This window comes from Sprattus sprattus (assembly GCF_963457725.1).
Source record: "Sprattus sprattus genome assembly, chromosome: 10".
NCBI classification, from domain to species: domain Eukaryota; kingdom Metazoa; phylum Chordata; class Actinopteri; order Clupeiformes; family Clupeidae; genus Sprattus; species Sprattus sprattus.
In genome coordinates, this window is record NC_137908.1 from 27548480 (window position 1) to 27570081 (window position 21602).

Below are 21602 nucleotides of genomic sequence, written 5' to 3' on the forward strand. Positions count from 1 at the left end.
AAATTAACACACATGATGGGGGGGCAAGGGAAGCAGCATGTCTGCCCCATCCAAACCACACACACACACACACACACACACACACACACACACACACACACACACACACACACACACACACACACACACACACACACACACACACACACGCGCGCACGCATTGCCGTGGGTATCAGAGATAAGAGATGGCATTGATGAATTGAATTTTATTTCCCATCAGCCTTTGCCAAGGCTGAAATAGAAAGTACATTCCAAAATATTATTTGATGCAAAAGGGAGATAATTTCGGTGCAAGACCCTATGTGTGTGTCTGGGTGTGTTTTATATTGTGTGTGTGTATGTTGTGTGTGTGTGTGTGTGTGTGTGTGTGTGTGTGTGTTTTACACATTGTGTATTGACTGAGGCTGTTTTGCAGAGGCGAGAGAGCGTGATAGGAAATATGTGTGAACATATTGTCAGAGAGGAAACACAAAAAGATATACATGGCTGCCTATTGCACATTCAAAGCATATGCACTCGCACTCAGTCTAACACTCTGGAACGGTTTCATGGGCATCTGACTGAGCTCCATGCTGTGCCATCCCATGCCAGCCTTCTGCCTTTACCCTCATGGCATCCAGCACCCACCTTAAGCAAGCGAAACCAAATATTTTTTTGTGCCTGGGGAAAGGTGCTATGTACGCTGCTGTCCACAAGGGGAAAGAAACAAGAGCAGGAAGGCTGGCCACGCAAATTCACTACAACACAGTCATTCGCTCTTTTTCCAGGTGAATTCAATAGAGTGTGTGTGTGTGTGTGTGTGTGTGTGTGTGTGTGTGTGTGTGTGTGTGTGTGTGTGTGTGTGTGTGTGTGTGTGTGTGTGTGTGTGTGTGTGTGTGTGTGTGTGTGGTAAGGTAAGTTAGGGAGGAGACTAAACCAAGGTTTCCAGTAAAGCGGTCGAGGGAGAGAGAGAAGCATGTCGAAAGTCAACAGACACGCAGTGACTGATGGTGCGTCAGGCTATTGTTTGCACTGCACTTGACCCCAGGGTGTTCAGACCACCGGCCACTAAAAAAACCAAAGTGTGTACGCCATCACCTCTGGTGCACCTCCTCTTCTCCACCACTTGTCAGTGTGACTCTCAGAAATAAGACCTGTTTGTTTTTGTGTGTGTGGGTTTGAGAGACTGAGAACGTTTTTATGTGTGAAACTAAGAGTGTGTGTGTTCGTGTGTGAGACTGAGGGCCTGATTTACTAATATGCGAGCGCTGCTTAATCTGCGTTCGCAAATTAACGCACAGTGTTTTTGCGCATTTTACTTGGTATTTATCAAACCAGATTTGCGCTGGGCAAACTGTGTTTACTCCGCCCTAAATAGGGCCTGATTTACTATCATTGCGACCGCTGCTTAAACTGCGTTCGCACATTAACGCACAGTGTTTTTCCGCATTTTCCGTGGTATTTATTTAGGAAGAGAAAATGAAGCTTCAGCTAAGTGGAGATAGATATATTGGTTCACGTTCGCTCAATCACTGAACCTGATTCAATGTGTGCACTGCTATATTGTTGTTCTGCCCGCCATCACTTACAGCAAGATGTTTAAAAGAACACGATTATAAAGAATATGCTATTGGTGGCATTAATGCATAAACTGTCTATTATAACAATATAGATGTGTACTTGGCGAGATTTATAATTTCTACAAGGGACATGGGTTCACTACAATATATATGGACGTGGGTGCAATCAATGGTTCATATTACGTTCGGAAAGTTTGCGATTTCAAAAAAAGTCCTGTTTGATGTCTATAATTTCAGCTGTGGCAGTGGGGAAATGTATTGACCAGTGCGCCATAGCAATGCTTCGAGTACCTGTGTGAATATTTGGCTAAGTGAAGGCTGAGATATATCAACTGCTGATACTATAACTGTTTGAAATGATCCGGTGCCAATATTTGCAATGTTTACCAACTGATTGAATGGAATGTGATCTCCGGTTGGAGGGTTAGATGTCGTCTCTGATCTGGTTCAGTAATTGAAGTATTGCGTGGCTGGTTAACCTTTACCGTCTAATGATTTGTGGTTAATTTAACTGAAAATGTGTTATACCAGTTGAAAAAAATATTTCTGTGCGCTGTCTCTGTCTTCTTTCTTCGCCTTTCTCTTATCACTGCCGCCATATCAACGTTTTCAGACTCAGTGAAAATGCGCTTCCTGGTTAAGACGTGCTTTTATGAGGCGGAGAATTAGCGCGCAAATCGGAGATGTGCGCTTGCCAGGCAGTTTAGTAAATACCACGCAATACATCATTAGGCGCACTTATCTTCGCTCCTCCCAAATATGTGCATGTTTCCACCCACCTTTTAGTGTCTTCCCCGTCCACACCCACAAAGCGTTAATATGCGCTGCGCCCCCTTAGTAAATACCGTTTTATGTTTACGACCGCTATTTTACGCCAGAAATGGGCACAATCCTGTTAGTAAATCAGGCCCTGAGAGTGTGTGTGTGTGTGTGTGTGTGTGCGTGTGTGTGTGTGTGTGTGTGTGTGTGTGTGTGTGTGTGTGTGTGTGTGTGTGTTTGTGTGTGTGTGTGTGTGTGTGGTGAAGGTGAAGAACAAAAAGGGACTGCATGCGAAGCAGACCTGAGGACCCTATGGAGTGTGTGTGTGTGTGAGGGGGAAGGGATGTGTGAAGAGTGGATAGACCCTCCACCCGAGACAGAGGTGGAGTAAGCTGACCTCTCTCCCAAGGGCCGGCCCCTGCTCAACGCAGCACTAATAGTTTCCTTTGCGCCGCGCTGAAAATACATTAAGAGGGAGCAAGGAGAGATGTGACCCCCTAGATTGCTAAAGAGAGGGAAGATACAGAGCGGCCGGAGGAACAGCAAACACCCAAGTGTGGCATGCTTTCTCTCTCTTTCTTTCTTTTTTTCTCTCTTGCACACACACATACTTACACACATATACACATATACACATACACATAAACATAGACATATACATACACGCACACACACGCACACGTAAACACACATGCCTCCCTCTCTCATTGTCGCTGACATGAAAAATGAATGCACTTAGTAATTTAGCAAGACAAACGTGTGAGTTGGGGTCATGTCGAGTGTGCAGCCCCTACAAGTGACACATGCATCTCATATAAAACACATAACACATAAAACCACCCAACCATACACACACACACACACACACACACACACACACACACACACCCATACGCACACACACGCACACACACACACGCACGCACACACGCATGCATGCATGCACGCACGCAAGCACGCACACATGCGCGCACAGGTACAGTCAAATGCATGAACTCTTAACACAGAGTTTGTTAGACTGGAAGAAATAGATTTTCCACTTGAGCAGTGCAACCGTAATATCATTGTCATACACAATTTGTCAAAGGTAGACTATAAAGGAAGGAATTCAAATAATGATTTTTAGAAAATGATGTGCACACGATATGCTTTATCTTTCCCTTTTTTTTTTATTTTCCCCTTTTGTTTCCCAAATCCAGTCTTGATTAGTTCTATCTTTTGATAAAAAAGCACTGCGGCATCGAGGCTCTCACTCTCCATTTTCCTTCCCGTTTTTCTCTCCCTCCACAGCTACATTCCATTAAACCTTCAAAGATAACTGATGACTGCCAGAGCCAGGGCTCCTTTTATATTTTTTTCTCTAGTTTATTTATTATTGGGCTTCCTATGGTCGGGGAGGTGTGCAGTTCCTAACATAATGTTGTCTGTCTGTCCTCAATGACACTGGAAAACACATCCATTCTTTAAAAGCTCCATGCAACCTAGAGGGCAAATAGATGTTGTCCCAGTTCTTTCCTGGCTTGATACCATTTTTAATAATCTCATTTCAGTGGCAGGCTCCCTCCCTTTTGTTTTCTCAAAAGCAATATTTTTTCCAGATTTCACAGGAAAATAATAACCGCAAAATTGAAGAGGAGGGACCAGGATTCGGAGATATCTTAATGCATCTCTTGCTTCTTTCTTTGAATCCATTGCGGCAATGTGAACAGAATTATCTCTCAGCCAATAACTTCAAACCGGGGGAAATGATTTTATGCGGAGGGGGAAAAGCCAGCAGTCACTCTTACTGCAACTCAGCCAAACTTCCCATCCAATCAGAGCGTTTACTGCGCTGCTGCAGTGCCAGAGTCTGAAGTCATTGGAAGTAGCATTACATGCTATGTGCAAAAATGAATATTTATTAGTCCTGTAAATCTATATAAAAAAACAACAACTAATTAATCTGGCAATTCGCTGTGATTAATCGCGAATAATTGTTCTTTTTTCTAACATAATTAATGCAGAATCAACTCAAAGGAAGTATATAAAATGTATATTCAATTCAATAATATTGTTTAATAGGATCTGTTTAACTTTGAGCACAGTTTCTCCCCTGTGAACTACAGATTTCCAGTTTCACCATCAAAGCCTTCAAAAGTGACTGTCAGCCTGGGATATTTAGTATGTGTGTAGCATATGAAGTGTGATTGGACGTTTATCCTGAAACAGGGACTGAGATGAAGATGCGGAGAAGCAGAGATAAAGAGATAGACTTTAGGGGAGGGAGATGTTTTGGGAGCAAGAGACTAGGTTGGCCAGTGGGTAGAGTCAGAATGTGATTCGCAGCCCATTGGGTTAGTTGAAGTTGAAGTGCTCAATAAACAAGCTTGTGTATTCAACTAGGATCCTTATCGGGTTATCGTTGAATGACCCCAGATTTTACATATGCACTAACAGAAATAATAACAAAACACAGCCAGCTGCGTTCATTTCGTAAAATGTTCGTAAAACTTGTTAAATATTTTGAATGAATTGCAAAAATGTATGCGTTCATTTTGACACCATTAATACTTATATATCATACAGAACATTTGTTGTACAAGTGCATGTCATTACAAGTTAAACATCCAGGGTTACAGATAAGGCTAGTGACTTAAGCACTATGTACTTGAGAGGAGCATTGAAATACTCAAGTACATTCCTTAAGGGTACTTCAGATGGCATGCAGCCTAGCAGAGAAGAATGTGTCTGACAATCCCCCCTCTCTAGTCCATGGCCTTCACAGGAAAACTGTCTGAAGAGCACATGTGGTTCCTCCCAACAGGCTCTTTGCAGGCCCTTCTGACTGAGGCCTATAGTCTGCTTCTGTCCCCCTCCTTATCTGTCTGTGTGTGGCCCAGATATGAGCGCTTCGTAGACCAAAAGACAAAAAAAATCAACACTATCGTTCTTCAGTGTCAGCATAAAAATTCAACCAAGTCAAACTAGTGACGTACCAGACGTACCCATCACCCAACTGTCAGTCTCTATGCGCTAAGCTCTGCAAGCATGAAGATAGTGGATCTTCCTGGAAGTCCAACAAAAGTAGGGCAGTATTTTGTTCTGTCATCACCATATTGTGTCTATGAATATTTTAGGTTTTTAAAGGGTTGGGGGACTGGGAGGGGCAAACCAACCACACCCTTTCACTGTGCGCCTAGCCTTTCCACAAGAAGCGCCCTGAGTCCGCAGCCATCATGGATACTGCACTCTTCCCTCATTTCCCCCCACTCACTCTCTCTCTCTCTCTCTCTCTCTTTCTCTCTCTTCCTCCCTCCCTCCTGCTGTCTACTTCTGAACGCTGGGCAGACAGGCGTTTTTGACAGAAGAGGAGACAGGAATTTGATTTGCCGTACGCGGTTGAGGAATTGCTGCGTTCCTCCTCCTCCTCCTCCTCCTCCTCCTCCTCCTCCTCCTCCTCCTCCTTCTCCCTCTGTAAAACAGGTTGTGAGGGAAGCCAAGGTGTGCTCTGCTCAAGCGTGAGCTGTGTTCCTGCCACGTGTCACATCTCAAGACGTGGATCACATCACATCCCAGCCACACAAACACACACTCCTCTCTTTCTGTGAATGTGCTTGGTCCTCCCTCCCTCCACTTTTTCAGCGGATTTGACTTGACATTTTGATCTCTTCTTTTGTTTTCCTTCTCTGTTTTTAAATTATGTTATGTGTGTGTGTGTGTGTGTGTGTGTGTGTGCGCGTGTGTGCGTGTGTGCGGGCGTTTGTGTGCATGTGGTGTATGTGATGTTGTGTCTGTTCTTTCACCCTTCAGTTCACCCACAGTCCAATAACGGACGGGGCAATGCTCAGAGCCTGCAATAAGGCAATGAGTTTTCCCTCTGTCCTTGTGAATGTCAGTGGAGTTTCAGCATCCCGCCTGGAGAAATGTCAATAAGGGATAAATTCAATTTGGCAAAGTGTTGTACAGTACAGCCCTCTAAAGGGGAAAAGTGTCCGACTTTACCATCGCAGGAAGCACGTTTAACTGTTTCCTCCGCTTCCAGGGCCTAAACTGAGCATCCCAGAAGTGTTTACATTAGCTGCCAGTGTCAGAGACGTTACACCTTCTATGTGCCCTTTGCGGCTGCTCGTGAGCTCCAGAAGCCCATAAAATATTTGCAGAGTTCACACATCATCTTCACTCCGTGTTTCATTACTTTTCCAGACGGAGTCAGATTGCCTCATTTTTTTTTCATTCCTTTTTTCCTCATTTTTTACGCTGTTTTCTTGAGAGCAGAGTTTGCAGTAGGGGAATCGGGTTTAAAGCAAACAACAAGAGGACAGGTGGTGGTGGTGGTGGTGTGTGTGTGTGTGTGCGTGTGTGTATGGTGTGTGTGTGTGTGTGTGTGTGTGTGTGGCAAGTTAGAGGCCGGGGGGGATGATGGGGTTGCGGCAGTGTGGGGACGTTAAGAGGACGGATGGGAAATCTTTGAGAAGCAGTCCCCCGAGGACCTGGTCATCGTTTATCTCCCTCCCTCATGTTGACGGCTGTTGTTTTAAAGGGATGAAGTGCAGAAATCGATGAGCACGGGGCCCTGTCACTCCCCAAAAAAAAAAAACCTGCCCCGGTGAGAAATGGATAACCCAGGCCACGGTACCGGTGTCTCCGCTCACACTCAGGGCATTTAGAATATTTATAATGATGATCCATTAGTGTGTCAACCCAACTGCATGTATGATTAATTTCACAAAGCCATTAATGTTGATCCCCCTTTGCAATCCCACTCGTGAATATTGAAGATCTTTGTCACTGTTTGTGTTTGTGCGGCTGCACATACTTGTGTGTGTTTATGTGTGCACAGACCTGTGTGTGTTTGTGTGTGGGTGTATGTACACGTGTGTGTTTATGTGTACACATACTTGTGTGTGTTTGTGTGCGCACACATAAACACACACTTTTATGTACCCCCATTCACACACACACACCTTTGACCTTGAATGGAGTCTTTCAGTGCTGCCCGACACCTCTGAAAAATGGCCCTTAGTAAGTACACATGAGAAAAGCCGGCAATCACTCCAACTTGCGTGCGTACTCCTGTCTCGTGTCCCTCCCCGTCGGGTGCAAATAGTTGCGGACGGAACGTTATTAATACGCAGGAGATGGAGTGGGGAATCCGCTAAGCCCCGACGACTCTTGAGACAAATGGTGTGGGGCCCTGTTCACTGAACCAGAACGTGTTGTATGCAGACCAGGCGGTAATTAGATTTTGTTCCCCGGCACGAAGGTAAACTAGCAGTTGTCTCTGCTGTTTGGTTGCTACATTTTGTGCATTTAAGTGTCACGATTTCATGCAGAGCTAGAATGATTAAAGATGTCCTCTCCACACATCTACGTATATGCTAGGTGTGTGTGAGGTGGGAAATGCATCCTTCTGTTTCAGAGTGTAGTTTTGTTTGTCCTCCAGCTTTATATCAACTGCTTTTTAATCATGTGTGGGGGAGGGTGGGTGTTTCATAAAAGGCAGCTGAAAAGCTTGAAGCGATCAACGGCGCTTCAACAAGCAGAAGGATATGGATTGACTTCCGAGAACGCCAATGAGTGACTGATGCCAGGGGGTGGGGGGTGGGGGGGGGGGGGGGCTAATTGGCTAATGTTGGAATTGAGATAGACGGTCAATATGTTTATCCCCACAAACACAAAAGACAGACACAAATGACTCTGAATGTCAGCCTGCGGTTGCAGCCACGTAGGAAGCCACTGATTGGTTGTAATTAGTGGGTCAGACGACTTCCCCCTGTGCCTTTGATGTTGTTGAGAGTTGTTGAGGCTCTTTTTTTCCCCCTTCTTTTGTCCATTGGAAGAGTTTATTGTCCTGAAAGGGGAGGATGTGCCATAGTGTTTGTGTTGCAATCAGATGGAGAAAACTATATTTTTAGACCATGACCTTGACCCCTTTAAAGACCATGAATTGCGGGTGCATTCAAAGTCGGCTGTGATCGGGCCGGGGAGTGTGGCCGCTGTAATTTTTTTCCGAGTTTCTGGAAATGGACTCCTCTGCGGAGCAGCGGGAGTGCTGCGTTCAAAGCGCTCAGCAGGAAAAAAGCGTGAATGTTGGGAGGGGAGTCAAGCGGGGCCTTCTCAGTAGGCAGGCTGGCTTTCTTTTTTTGTCAGAGGCAAAGAAAGGGAGGAGGGGGAAAAAAAACAAAGACCTAGGGAAACGATGCTATCAGGGCTATGATGCATGTTTTAATTTTTTCCCCCTCCCCTTTAAGCCATTTTGTGTTGGAATGACTTGAAATACATGCCTCATGGAAGAGGCGTCATTTTTCATGGTTGTGTGGATTTTATTTGATTTCTTCAAATAACTTCTTCAAAATGCTCGGTATTCTTGAGCCAGTACCAGGCGCAGACAGGCCGGGTGTGAGTGGCACCTTCCACAAGGTCACCTCGGCTTTAGCCACGCCGGCTTTCTCCGACATGCCACCAGCATGCAGGTTATCACATCGAGTAGAGGACCCTTATTGTTCCGTACTGTTGCTGTTCCCCTCCATTGTGTGTGTACATCTCCTATAGAGGGCTTTGGGGAACAGGAGAAGCAGAAAGGAGAACAGAGAGGAGATGTAGCCCCAAGGCTCTATTCCTCCTCTCATCTCCCCAACCAACCTGTTTTTCTGGGTTACTTTTAGGTTACAGCACAGTGCTCTTCCCTTCTTCACTCCTCTCCTGCTCTCCCGCTCTCTCTCTCTTCCTCATCTCTCCCTCCCATTCTCTTTTTCCCTCTCTCACCACTCTCTCTCTCTTTGTCGCTTCTCTCCCTCTCTGTCTCTGTCTTTTTTCCTGCTCTATCTCTCTTCCTCTTCTCTCTCTATATCTCTGTTCCTCTATCCCCACCACTCTGTCTTTCCATGTCTATGTCTTTCCCTGTACCCTTTTTCTCTTTGAGCATTTGCACACACACACACACACACACATACGGCAGTGTAAAGACCCACTCCAGTGTTGTGTGTGTGTGTGGAGCCGCCTGTGCACTGCGGCTCTACCTGACCGGCGTGTAGATGGAGGGTTAGACCCTCAGACCCCCGACTGAGCTGACAGAGGGCCACTGGCTTCTCCCGAAAGCCACTGCATATTTACCCAGACTTTCAAGCAAGGGAGGCAGGAGGGGAGAGAGCCCCTCTCACCCTCACATGTGTTTGTGCTCGCGTGGGAATGTCAACAGGCTCTCTCTCTCTCACACACACCTACGCACACACACACAAACACACACACACACACACACACACACACACACACACACACACACACACACACACACACACACACACACACTCTCACACGTGTATACTCAAACATACATACTCAGCATGCCTCACACTATCTGCCATGGGCAGGGATGCAGTGGTGAAAAAGGAGGGTAAACTGTGAATTATGTGATCAAGGTCATGCAGACCACAACATACCGGTTAAAAAATGAGATTCACAATAAATATAAATTTGTTCATTTATTTGTTGAATGTACATTTCCTGGAGAAAATGTGAAGTGGGCTAGCAGTGACACGGAGGTTATCGCCCAGTGCTTGGGTCCTGAGAAATACATCTCTTGTATAAGGGCTCAGATACACATACGCGTTTTTGTAAAAACGCGACGCTAGGAAATGCATTGATTCCTATGGTACGGGGCGCTTTGCGTGAAAGCGCGCCGTACCATAGGAATCAATGTATTTCCTAGCGTCGCGTTTTTACAAAAACACGTATGTGTATCTGAGCCCTAACTGTACAGGTTGTTATGGGCTACCATTAGATGCTTCCCAGGAACCACTGGGGCCTTACTATGTCGTTCCTTTATATATTTTAAAGGTTAAAGTGGAATTAATTGATAAAGTGGACTATGGAAATGAACATAAAGTATATAAAGAACCTGGAGTCTTTGCTGAAGTTTACAGGATTATTGTGACCAATACAATTAATTGTGTGAATTTTAAAATGTTTGTTTATTTTAATTTTATTTTAGTTGTAGTCAGTTTTACAAGTGCATAAGTCATTTCAGAGTTATTTTTATTTGAGTTTAGTTGAAGGTGGTTTTTACGACTGCTTGAGTAGTTTCAGTGTTATTTTTATTGTAAGGAATTGACAAGTTTTAGTTTTTCAGGTTTTCCAGGAAAGCCTTGATTTATAGAAGCTGAGAAAATAGGATGAAATAATGCATGACATAAAATATAATGTATTGCATTGATCTTAGGCCAGTGTCTCTCAAGAAGTCAAACAGAACAGGACAAAGTGGTAGAGCAGCAACAGTGCAAATCTGATTTTACCTACAAATCTGTTTTGTTTTGTGTTGCATTGGCCATTGTAGTTTTTATTTAGTTACATTTTTAAATCGTTTTTAATTTGTATTCCTGTGAGGAAAATATTTTTTTAGCAAAGGACTGACTGTGAAATGTGTAGCGTTCTACAGTGCTTTGTATTGGGTACACCTTGAATTCGTTCATTGTGTGACTTAATCAGGAACTTACGTGTGGTTTAATCAGGAACTCGTGTAAACAGTAAGCACCTCTCCTCCAATCAAGCACTGTCACTGTAGCCTGAACTGCGCCAACTGACTTGGTGAACAAGACCCCAAGTCCCTTAGAGCTGCTAGTCTCTCTTTCTTCCTTTTCTCTCAGGAGAGCAGCACTCTTTCTGCTCCTGCACCATCTTGTCTGCTCGGGGTAGACGCACCAAACTCTACCAAGCCAACAACACACCGCCAACCGAGAGTAAACAAGTTTAGCGTGAGCAGCTGCAGTAGAAGGTCTGCAAGCTAACTTCACAACGGGAGTGAACTAAGCAAGTTATTAGTGTAGACGACCCATGAACTCTGAACAAAAGGCTGAACACATTCAACAAGCTGAACACATTCAACACTGGAACGAGAGCCCTTCCATGAACACTCTAACCTGGCTCAACAGACATCAGAATCGCTAGCGCACCCGTCTTCCCTCCAGGGACTGGTAGCATCGATATAATAACTGGGCATACATGTAGCTAACCAAGCATTGTTGTAGCTAAGAAACAGTTTAAAGTGTTTACTTAATTTATTCATTTGATTTGTCCACTGAACTTTATTGTCATGTCTGTCATGACCTTGTTCATGGTTATTATTAGGTAGTTGATTTTGTCAAACCATACAAAAGTAACTATTAGTTATGCTCCCCAGAGGCATAGGGTCTTGCAAGCATTTATTTTCCATTTCACTCTTCTAACTTGGCACCGTAACCACACGGATCACACATACAGTGCCTTAACAAGGCCACACACGAGAGAGAGAACTCAATCTTGACGCTTCACATAGGCTGCTTTGTTTGACCTCACTGTGTCCACGACTGTGCACACACATGCACGTGGAACTACAGAGACTGAACAAAGAAACACACATTCTTTCTGGCACATACCCAACAGCGCACACTCGAGCACAAATGCTCACCCATTCACACAAACGCATATAAACACACGCACACACTCTCCCTTAAACCCACACTCCTCTTTATTTCATTAGTTAGGTACGTCTAGTTAGATTACTTCTGATCATTTTGTGAATAAATGCTTTTGATCTTATATGCCGGTCTATTTAATGTTGCACGAGAGTGAATGCTGCTTCTATTCTGGTGCTCCTTTGAGGCTGCTACCTATTGTACCGACAATGAAGAGTCTGTTCTCATGTGAACCCAGTTCCCATGAAGGCCACGACTCGTACCGTGCCCTTGTAGGAAGCCAGACCTCCACTCTCCTCTAGAAGACTGCACGGAATAAAGCCCTCCTAACGCCAAGTCAAGACATCAACTAAATAAAGCCCTCTGGTGGTAACCCACAGGATGACAGATGACGGTGAACTATAACCTCATTAAAAGAATACGTCTGCAGAAAACAAACATGAAAACCTTGAGAAAATGGAAGAAACCTTGTGGAGGATATTGAAGGAGTGTGTGTGTGTGTTATGGAAAATGTTTCAGTAGACATTCTGGCAAAGCAGAAGAGATCAGCTCTGTTTTCTATGGAATGAAATTTGACCCCAAAAAAACGCAGTGCCTCTATGAAGTGCCAAAGTTCTTTGGCCTTTGTCCTTCTCATATCTATATCCAGTCCTCTCTTGGAACATCCAACTTGGAACATCTAGATCCCCTTGTCATCTCGTCCTTAACGCCTCTCCGCCTGCATCCCCCCCCTCCCCTTAGATGGCAGAGTCTCTTTGTTCTCTTTATGATATGAATGAATGCGCAATAATGTTAGTGTATTGTTGTTGCCAGCGTTGTTCTTCGTTTAACATCATGGTATTCCCGTGTGCACTTCTCTGATGAAATCCTCTCATCTGTGACCCCCTGCACAGATTTCTATTTGTCTCTCCATTTCTCTACATAGTGTATTAATCACCATGAGAGAGCATTAAACAATGAAAGACAGACATAGATATAGCGAATCTTTGAAGTGTAACAGTAACCACAACGAGAGTATGAAACTGGAAAAGACCATATGAAAGACAGTTTATCAAAGTGCACGATTGGCCGTAAAGAATATGAAACGATCATAGGCAGTATGAAAAAAAGTGCATGAATCACTATAAAGAGAATGTGAAACTGTGAAAGAAAGAAACATGCAGCATCTATGACGTATTTCAAGCACCATGGAGAGAGTTTGAAACTAGAAGTTGTAGTCGCGTGTAACATTAGAGTGGGTCATCAGCTGATCTAGTAGGCCACTGTGGGGTCGGTTGGGACAGTTTTTTTTTTTAAACACAAGTAGTTAATTGACTCCCAATCTATTAATAAACACAGCCGCTCGCCCTTCCTAGCTCACCCTTCCTAGCTCTCCCCTACTTGTTTTCGTCTTTGTGGTTGAAATATTTTGTAGGCAGGAGGGGGCTCAATGACTGGAATATCAATGATCAATGACTGGAATCCCAACATAAGTCCGGCTGTCACAAGTGACAAAGTGAGAATAGGAAACTCTAACTCTAGCAAATTTTAAAGTTGAGTAAGTAAGGGATAATGTACAGAACACAGGTCATTGTCGGGAAAATAAGCCCCGACAGGGCGAACAGCACCCCGACGCGAAAGCGGAGGGGTGTTGCTTCACCCTGAAGGGGCTTATTTTCCCGACAATGACCTGCGTTCTATACATTATCCCGCTTATTATACGGTTACAACTAAAACAAACAAATGACTTAACACCGTGTGTCTTTTTACAATGCATTTGTTACTATATGTAGTGTTTAAAAGGAGAGAAATAGTTCGCCAAAGACGTTGAACTTCAAAGACAGTTGAACATTCTTTAGAACACAGCTGCTCAACCGCTCGCTGAAACTCCATTGATAAGTTACCGTACTACTTGAGGAGTGCTACGAAAGACGTGAATTAGAGGCAAAAAGGCCACTTTCCTTGACAGCGGTCATTAAGTCCTATTATTAAGCGCTATTATGGTACGCTATCCCTGCGTGAAAACACAGTTTATGTGCATTCAGCCTCCACTTCAGCCCTGGGCATGATTATTGATCATTGTTTGTTTGTGTGTGTACGTGTGTGTGTGTGTGTGTGTCTGTATACACAAGTGCCAGTCTCTGTAGAGTACAAAGCATTTATCCCCCTTGTGATAACGACCAATCAGAGGTCACCTGCCAGGAGGCACTATGTCCGTTAGGCAGACCCCCTCCCTCTCTCCCTTCACCTCCATCCTCCCAGCCAACATTAAACAATATTTAATCCAGCTGCAAGGCCTCATTTGTTGGAGATAATGCTTTCTGGAATGGCTGTTGATGGCATGGAAACAACCCACCCCCCCTACCCCTCCGCTCCCTCTCCCTCTCCTCTCTTTCTCTCTCTCTGCTTTCCCCCCCTCTGCCTGAATAAATTATTGGCACGTCTGCACTAAATGCACAAGTAACTTGGCACTTAGCATAATCTATCATCCCCGTAGCATCGGCAAAGGCCACGTGGCTTCCTCCATTAGCCATCAGAGGAGAAGGGAGGGATGCCGCCTCGGCTCAGGAGCCGGCGCCTTGAGACCGGGTGGGAAAACAAAGGCAAACAGATTCAATGCAGGGTGATAGAAAAGGAAAGATAGACGAGAGCGTTCAGCACTGTGCTCTCTGATTTGGATTTGTTTTGTCTTAGCCCGTCGCTTAGACGAGAGGGGTGAAAGAGTGCCGGTTCATTTGTTTGTGTGTATGTTTGTGTTTGTGTTCTCATAAACTTTTTTTTTTTTTTTTTTTTTTAAATGAACCACAAACACAAAATATTTAAGGCATCCTTGTGTGTCTGCTTAGGTCACGTCACGTTCTCCGTCACTGCCCCCAATCCTGTATTCCGTGAGCGTTTTCTTCTTTTCTTTTCTGTTTTTGCTCTCCTCCCCCTTTTCTCTTCTGCCCTTCTTCACAGAATGTGTATGGAGGACATGTCACCACCTGTCACTTCTGCTTTTGGTGGAATGCCAACAGACTACAGATTCGTGGCTCTCGATACAGCAAGGTTAAAATATGTAGGAGCCCGCCATGCAGATGGGTTTCTCTTATTTATGAAAGGATGTCCGTGTTCCTCTCTCTCTCTCTCGCCTCCTCTCTCTCTTTCTCCCTTCCCCTATCTCTCTCTCTCTCTCTCTTCTTCTCCCTCCCTCCCTCACTTTGCCTGTGCTTTACCTACTCGTGTGAGCATTTAAAAGCTACGGCGGCAGGTATTATTGTCATTAATCATTGTCTGTTAGACACCCTACACCAGTCAGAGGAGGCATTAGGGTTGAGTTTGGTGACGTGCTGAATGCATAAACACACAGTGAGTGATCCATATTATGAGGCTCCAGGAGTGTTTACGACTGGAATAGATCAAAGGCAGCCCGTGCGGCAAGCTTTGTGCAAGGATCACAGCTCTGTGCAGCAGATCTAATATTGACAGTGGTGATGTGATGAGAGAGAAAAGCAGGAGGCGAAAATATATGCTTCCCTGCGGCCATTTTGGATCCTTTTTTATAGATGCAGTTGCAAAACGAGATGCACAGACACATTGTGGTTGTTTACCTCGGAAATGTACGTGTGTGTGTGAGGGTGGAGGGGTAGGTTGGTTGTTATCCCTACTGTGGAGGCATTCAACGTAAATGACAGACACTATGTGTTGTTACACTTGTAGGATGTTGTTGATGGGTTCAACAAATCAAGCATCCTTTCCTGCCATTTCCTATATAAACCAGCATACACACACACACACACACAAACAAAAACACAGACAAGAACCTCCCTCCCTTATCAGACAAGCATGCACACACCGATACAAACCTCCCCTCCATTTATGTCCTATGCAGACAGACACACACGCTCAGTGCCTGCTTATGGCATTGCTATGAGGTGTTTGTTTCGTTACGACTTGTCCCCTCCGGTGATTATGATGTAGCGTGTTTCATTTCACCCGTGTGGTGTGAGCGTAAGATTACCCCCTCCCTACACACACATCTCTTCCTTGATTGAAGGCTCCTCATCCACCCCTCCACCTCGCGTTGCAGGACATTTGGGCACCACCTTAATCCCACAGATGGAATGTGGCTGTAGAACTATGATGACTCACTCGGTACGTCACCATGACAACTGCCTGGCGGAGGGAGGGAGGGAGGGTGGCGGGGTGGCACGAATGTCTGTGCCGCACGCTGGAGAAGAGCTGAAAAGCCTCACTACTCCTCTAGAAGCTGTCACACATCAGAGGCGACGCGCCTGAGTGTCACATTAGCAGTCACTGTTTGAAGGCCAGCGACTGCGCGACGTCACGGTCAGCAGCCATATACATGTCCATACACCACCACGGTTGTGACGTTTGTGACACTTTTCTTCATTTTACTTTCTTTTGTTGCTCTTTTCTATAACCCAACCCCACCCCACCGGAATCCGCTGCATTTTCACCGACTGGTATCGAGAGAAAGACAAACCGACAGGCGCTCAGCCACGGTTTGGACACGGCACTCGGGTGCCGAGTCCGCCGGAGTGCCAAGGCTTTTCTATCTGTCCACTTTGCTTGCCAGAGATATCGTCATCCCAAATGTAGGACAGAGAGTGCTCCAGTCAATGCGCCCTGCTGTGTACGCTGATTTAGAACGCTTTCTCTCCGCTTTCATCCATGCACACTGTATAAGGCCGGGCACTGATCGAGTTAAAGAGGATGTAGTAGGCCCAGGTGTGCAATATGATTAGGTTTTACTCTGCTGTTAACACGTCAAATTTATTGAGGTGTTGTAATGGCCATTGAGTCTTTATTGCACTTAGTGGAGATAAAAAAAATATATATATATATATTCATGACTAACTTTATATCTCTCTCTCTCTCTCCTTGTGCTTTTGGCCTCCCACAGATGCAGATCTACATGTATAACTCAGATGATTTCGACAGCCTTAACACAGCCATTCGTGAGAAGCGGGTAATAGCTGCCATGGCAGTCTTCTTTCAGGTGAGAGCTTATTTATTCATGGGGGTTTAGGGGCTGACTTGACTGCTCTGCACTGCATCAAACAACACCCAGTGTGTCTGTTATGTGGGCAAATAAATGATGTAACCTCCTTTAATGTCTGCCTCTCCTGTTCAAAAGTGTTATTTGATCGGTTCTCGTGTGTGTGTGTGTGTGTGTGTGTTGTCTTGCATATCTGTTGTTGATACTTAAGGACTGTGTGGGCCTGCAGCCCACTGTAAGGCTCAATGAAAACAGGGTTGGTGGATGAGCCCATTGTCATCCCTATCAGTCTGAATTGGCAGGATTAAAAGTTCATTTGGTGCCATTGATTGTGTAAGTGGGCTTTTACGTGGCCCATTACCCCCACCTTTAATACGGCCACCGCGGCTAGTGCTGCTGTCGCACGTTAGAATAGTCCCAGCCTCCACTACCCAGTCTTGCATCACTAGCTCTGCCTCAGTCTGCATTCTCTCCCTTGCTCTTCTCCTCTCTCCTTCTCTCTCTCTCTCTCTCTCTCTCTCTCTCTCTCTCTTTGTCTCCTCGGTCTTCATAAAGGTCTCTTTCATCTGTTTCTTGACTCCCTCTCTCCATCTCCCTCTCTCTCTTTCTCTCTCTTATATTTCCTGTCTCTCTATCTCTCTCTCTCTCTCTCTCTCTTTCTGAATGTGTCTGTTTATACCTTCTGTTCTGTTTATACCTTCCATCTTACTTTTATCTCTCTGTTTCTTCATCCCTTTTTCACTTTAGTGCATTCTCTCTCTCCTCTTCTTCTCGTTCCACCACCTTGTCTATCTTTCTCTTACTTCTATTCCAGTTACATCTCTGCTCCGTTCATTCTGTCTCTACACATATGTCAGTTAACCCTGCCCATTATCAGGGGGATTCACACTCCGTTGTGTGTGTGTGTGTGTGTGTGTGTGTGTGTGTGTGTGTGTGTGTGTGTGTGTGTGTGTGTGTGTGTGGGCTGATGTGCGATGACACCTTCACCCCATCCTTGCTGTGCGCTCCATTCCTCTGTCATTTCATGCCTCTTGCAACATGGTTACCGGCATCTGATTGTAATAACCCTGAGAGTTGCAGTTCAAAGCGCGCCATCTACATCTTCAAGCAGAAACAATTGGGCCTTGGAGAGATGGAGCCTTTGTTTTGCGCCTTGCTCGGATTTGATAGATGCTTGCTGATGTGCCTCTTGGTTTTTGCTCTCTCTCTCGTTCTCTCTCTCACTCTCTTTGTGTCTCCCCTACCTCTTATCATTCATTTGTTCCAGCGCTGCGTGGAACGCTTCCACCTCTTGTCTTTTCTTTCTCTTCCACATTTGCATGCTGTTGTCAGTTTTTCGACAGAGGGCCCTTTCTGTCAGGCCATGATCAAGCTTTTTTGGGGAAGCAGCGCACGACTCATAAAGAATCGCCTGAGTGCGGGTGTGGTGTGTGGTGTGGTGTGGTGTGGTGTGGTGTGGTGTGGTGTGGTGTGGTGTGGTGTGGTGTGGTGTGGTGTGGTGTGGTGTGGTGTGGTGTGGTGTGGTGTGGTGTGATGTGATGTGATGTGCTGTGTTGTGCTGTGGTGTGCCGAGTCGAGCTTGCTTGATAATGAGTAGGAACAAGGCAGATGAGACAGGGATGGTAAGAAGAAAGCAAGGAGTGAAACGGAACAGGCTTTTGTGTGAGCGCCGTGGAGGAACAGGAGGACCCGGCACCTTGTCGGTGGCATAGAGGGCTGTGGAGAGAAACAAGGCCGAAAAAGTGTTTGCCTCTCTAGGCCCCCCCCACCTCTCTCTATCTCTCACTCTATCACACAGAAACACACACATACACACATACACACACACATACACACACACACTTACACACATACACACACACACACACACATACTTTGTTTAAGTCCTTACTCTTGCTTCTGTCACGAGGAAGGGCACAAGAGTGTCATGTGTGATTGGCTTTGTGAGCAGAAGATGTGGCATGGGGGTTTGAGCAGTAGCGGCGGCAGGGCCTTCTTGCCCCCCTCCCCCTGGATGGGCCCCACATGGAGGCACACAGTGTGGAGGCTCACGGCTGGTGACAGTGAAACACCTGCCTAATGGATGAGGCCTACTCACAGACCGTACTCCCAGCACAGGGCCCAGGAGAGCTGCTGCTGCTGCTGCTGCAGATGCTCAGAGGAGTCAACACACAGACACACTGACAACCACCCACACACAAATACACACACTGAAACACATGCACACACACACACACACACAGACACACTGACAACCACCCACACACAAATACACACACTGAAACACATGCACACACACACACACACACACACACACACAGACACACTGACAACCACACACACACAAATACACACACTGAAACACATGCACACACACACACACACACACACACAGACACACTGACAACCACGCACACACAAATACACACACTCAAACACACGCACGCACACACACACAACCACACACACACACACACACACACACACAACCACCCACACACAAATACACACACTCAAGCACATGCACGCACACACACTCAACCACCCACACACAAATACACACACTCAAACACATGCACGCTCAGAACCACACACACACACACACACAAACACACTCAAGCACATGCACGCGCGCACACACAGAGACACACACTCAAACACATGCAGGCTCACACACACAACCACACACACACACACACTAGAGATGCGCGGATGGGCTATTATTTCATCCACAACCGCATCACAAAACGCATGATCCGTCCGCTATCCATCCGCACCAATTTTTTTGACCAATTTTCAAAACCGCACCCGCCCGCCATCCGCCTGTTGTTTTTAGGTAGGCTAGGCGCTGCTGACGCGAGGCAAGAAAGTTCTTGCCTGTTTTTGAAAGGAGACTGATCCAATGCCGCAAAGATATTTAAAGGATAAAGCCCCTAGTATGAAAGCCTATTGGCTATGTTGTAGCCTTTCCCCAGAGTATTATCAGTGAAGTGACGTCTGTCTCCGATCGATGCACAGGGAGAAACTTTAAAATAGCCAAGCACATCGGCAAACCTGACCTTACCATAGGCTAGTAGGCCTACACTTTTTTATCATTGTAATAAAACGCAATTTGGTACACCATTTTAATATGGTAATATAGCCATAGGCTACTGTTTTTAGTTTAGAAGGAAACGCCGAGTCCATTAATTCCGAAATTTCACCACATTGTAAGCTTTATACTGTAACAACCCCAACACTTGCCTGCTTGCCTTGCAAATCAAAGTTTTCCGACTTTTTCTTACCTTCTTTCTAAGCTGGGGATGTTACTGAGCTAGAAGTTTAACTTGTTCTGAACATCTCGTGCTGCCAATGCCCAATGTCACTTCTGAGTCAAATCACTCCATCATCTCTTTGAAATTCCTTATTCCACGAGTGGTAGGCTACAATGACTGACTGTTTTAAAATATAACTAATAGCCTAACGAAACAAAATAACCCAGGCAGTTTCATCTACGACACGTTAAGGCTTCTTCCAATACTGACAGCTGACTCATAGCTTGCAGGTTTAGAGACGCAACATGATTAGGGATCGTCACTTAATTTAAACTTTTTAGCTTCCTTTGTTTGCTTTGTATGCATACACGGAACTAGGCCAATTTACTGCCTGATGAAAATTTGATTATTTCAAAATGTGCTTGGATGTAGGTAACGACATTTAACAATGTGTAGATATTTTGAATTTCGTTGGGTAAACCGCCACCCGCCCGAATGTAATTAAAATATTATTTTTTGTCACGTCATCCGCCCGATCCGCGGTTTAACCGCGGAGTCCGCGGGTGCAACCGCCAACCGCGCATCTCTAACACACACACACACACTGTGGCATCACGGTGGGCCAGCTTGTAGTGGGGTGTGGCATTTTCCTGGAGGACTGGCTGCCACACCACAAGATGGCCACCAGTCAAACTACATCCCCCACCATGCAGCAGAACTTCACCAGGTGTAGGTGCTTCAGGCACCTAATTGATGAAGGAGCCTTTAAGACAGGTGGTGCCTGTTGTGTGGGAGAGACACGAGAGAGCCAGAGAGAACAGAGCGCACCTGACGTGCGTTTGGAGCGTGCGTGGAAGCACTTACGGAAGCGCTTGGAGAAGCGCCTAGTAAAGCGCAACAGGAAGGGAGAAGGATAAGCCCAAGCCTGAAAAGACCGGACTGACCCCTGGAAGCTGACTGTCTGAGGGAAGTACATTGGCGTTTATGTTCATTTGAAAAACCTGAAGGAAAAGGGAAAAAGAACATTTTGTGTTTTGGACTTTTAAGTTAGGTTTGAAGAACCTTTGCCTGTGTTTGAAGAAATCCCTGAGTTGTACCTGTTTTGAGTGAAAACCTGCATTAAAAACCCTCTTTTTACTGCCAGTTGTGACTGATTCCTCAGTTAGCTACACTGCCCACCCTGCAACCTGTTACAACACACACACACACACACACACACACACACACACACACACACACACACACAAATACACATACACACACTCAAGCACATGCACGTGCACACACACAACTACACACACACACACACACACACACACAAATACACACACTCAAGCACATGCACGCATACACACCACACACACACACACAAATACACACACTCAAGCACATGCACGCATACACACCACACACACACACACACACTCACACAAATACACACACATGCGCACACACACACACACACACACACACACACACACACACAAATACTCACACACACACACACACACACACACACACACAAATACACACACTCAAACACATGTACGCACACACACACACACAAACACAAATACACACACTAAAACACATGCACACACACACACACACAAATACACAA

The 21602-nt window shown here is 45.4% G+C and overlaps 1 protein-coding gene across 1 annotated transcript in view; it reads left to right on the plus strand.

The window, feature by feature from the left end:
* Nucleotides 1-21602, plus strand: part of ptprga (protein tyrosine phosphatase receptor type Ga) — a 203564-nt gene that overhangs the window by 128506 nt on the left and 53456 nt on the right. Inside the window, exon 5 of the mRNA XM_080845877.1 lies at nucleotides 16632-16727. Within this exon, the coding sequence (XP_080702003.1) occupies nucleotides 16632-16727 (96 nt within the window). The remainder of the gene's footprint in view (nucleotides 1-16631; nucleotides 16728-21602) is intronic.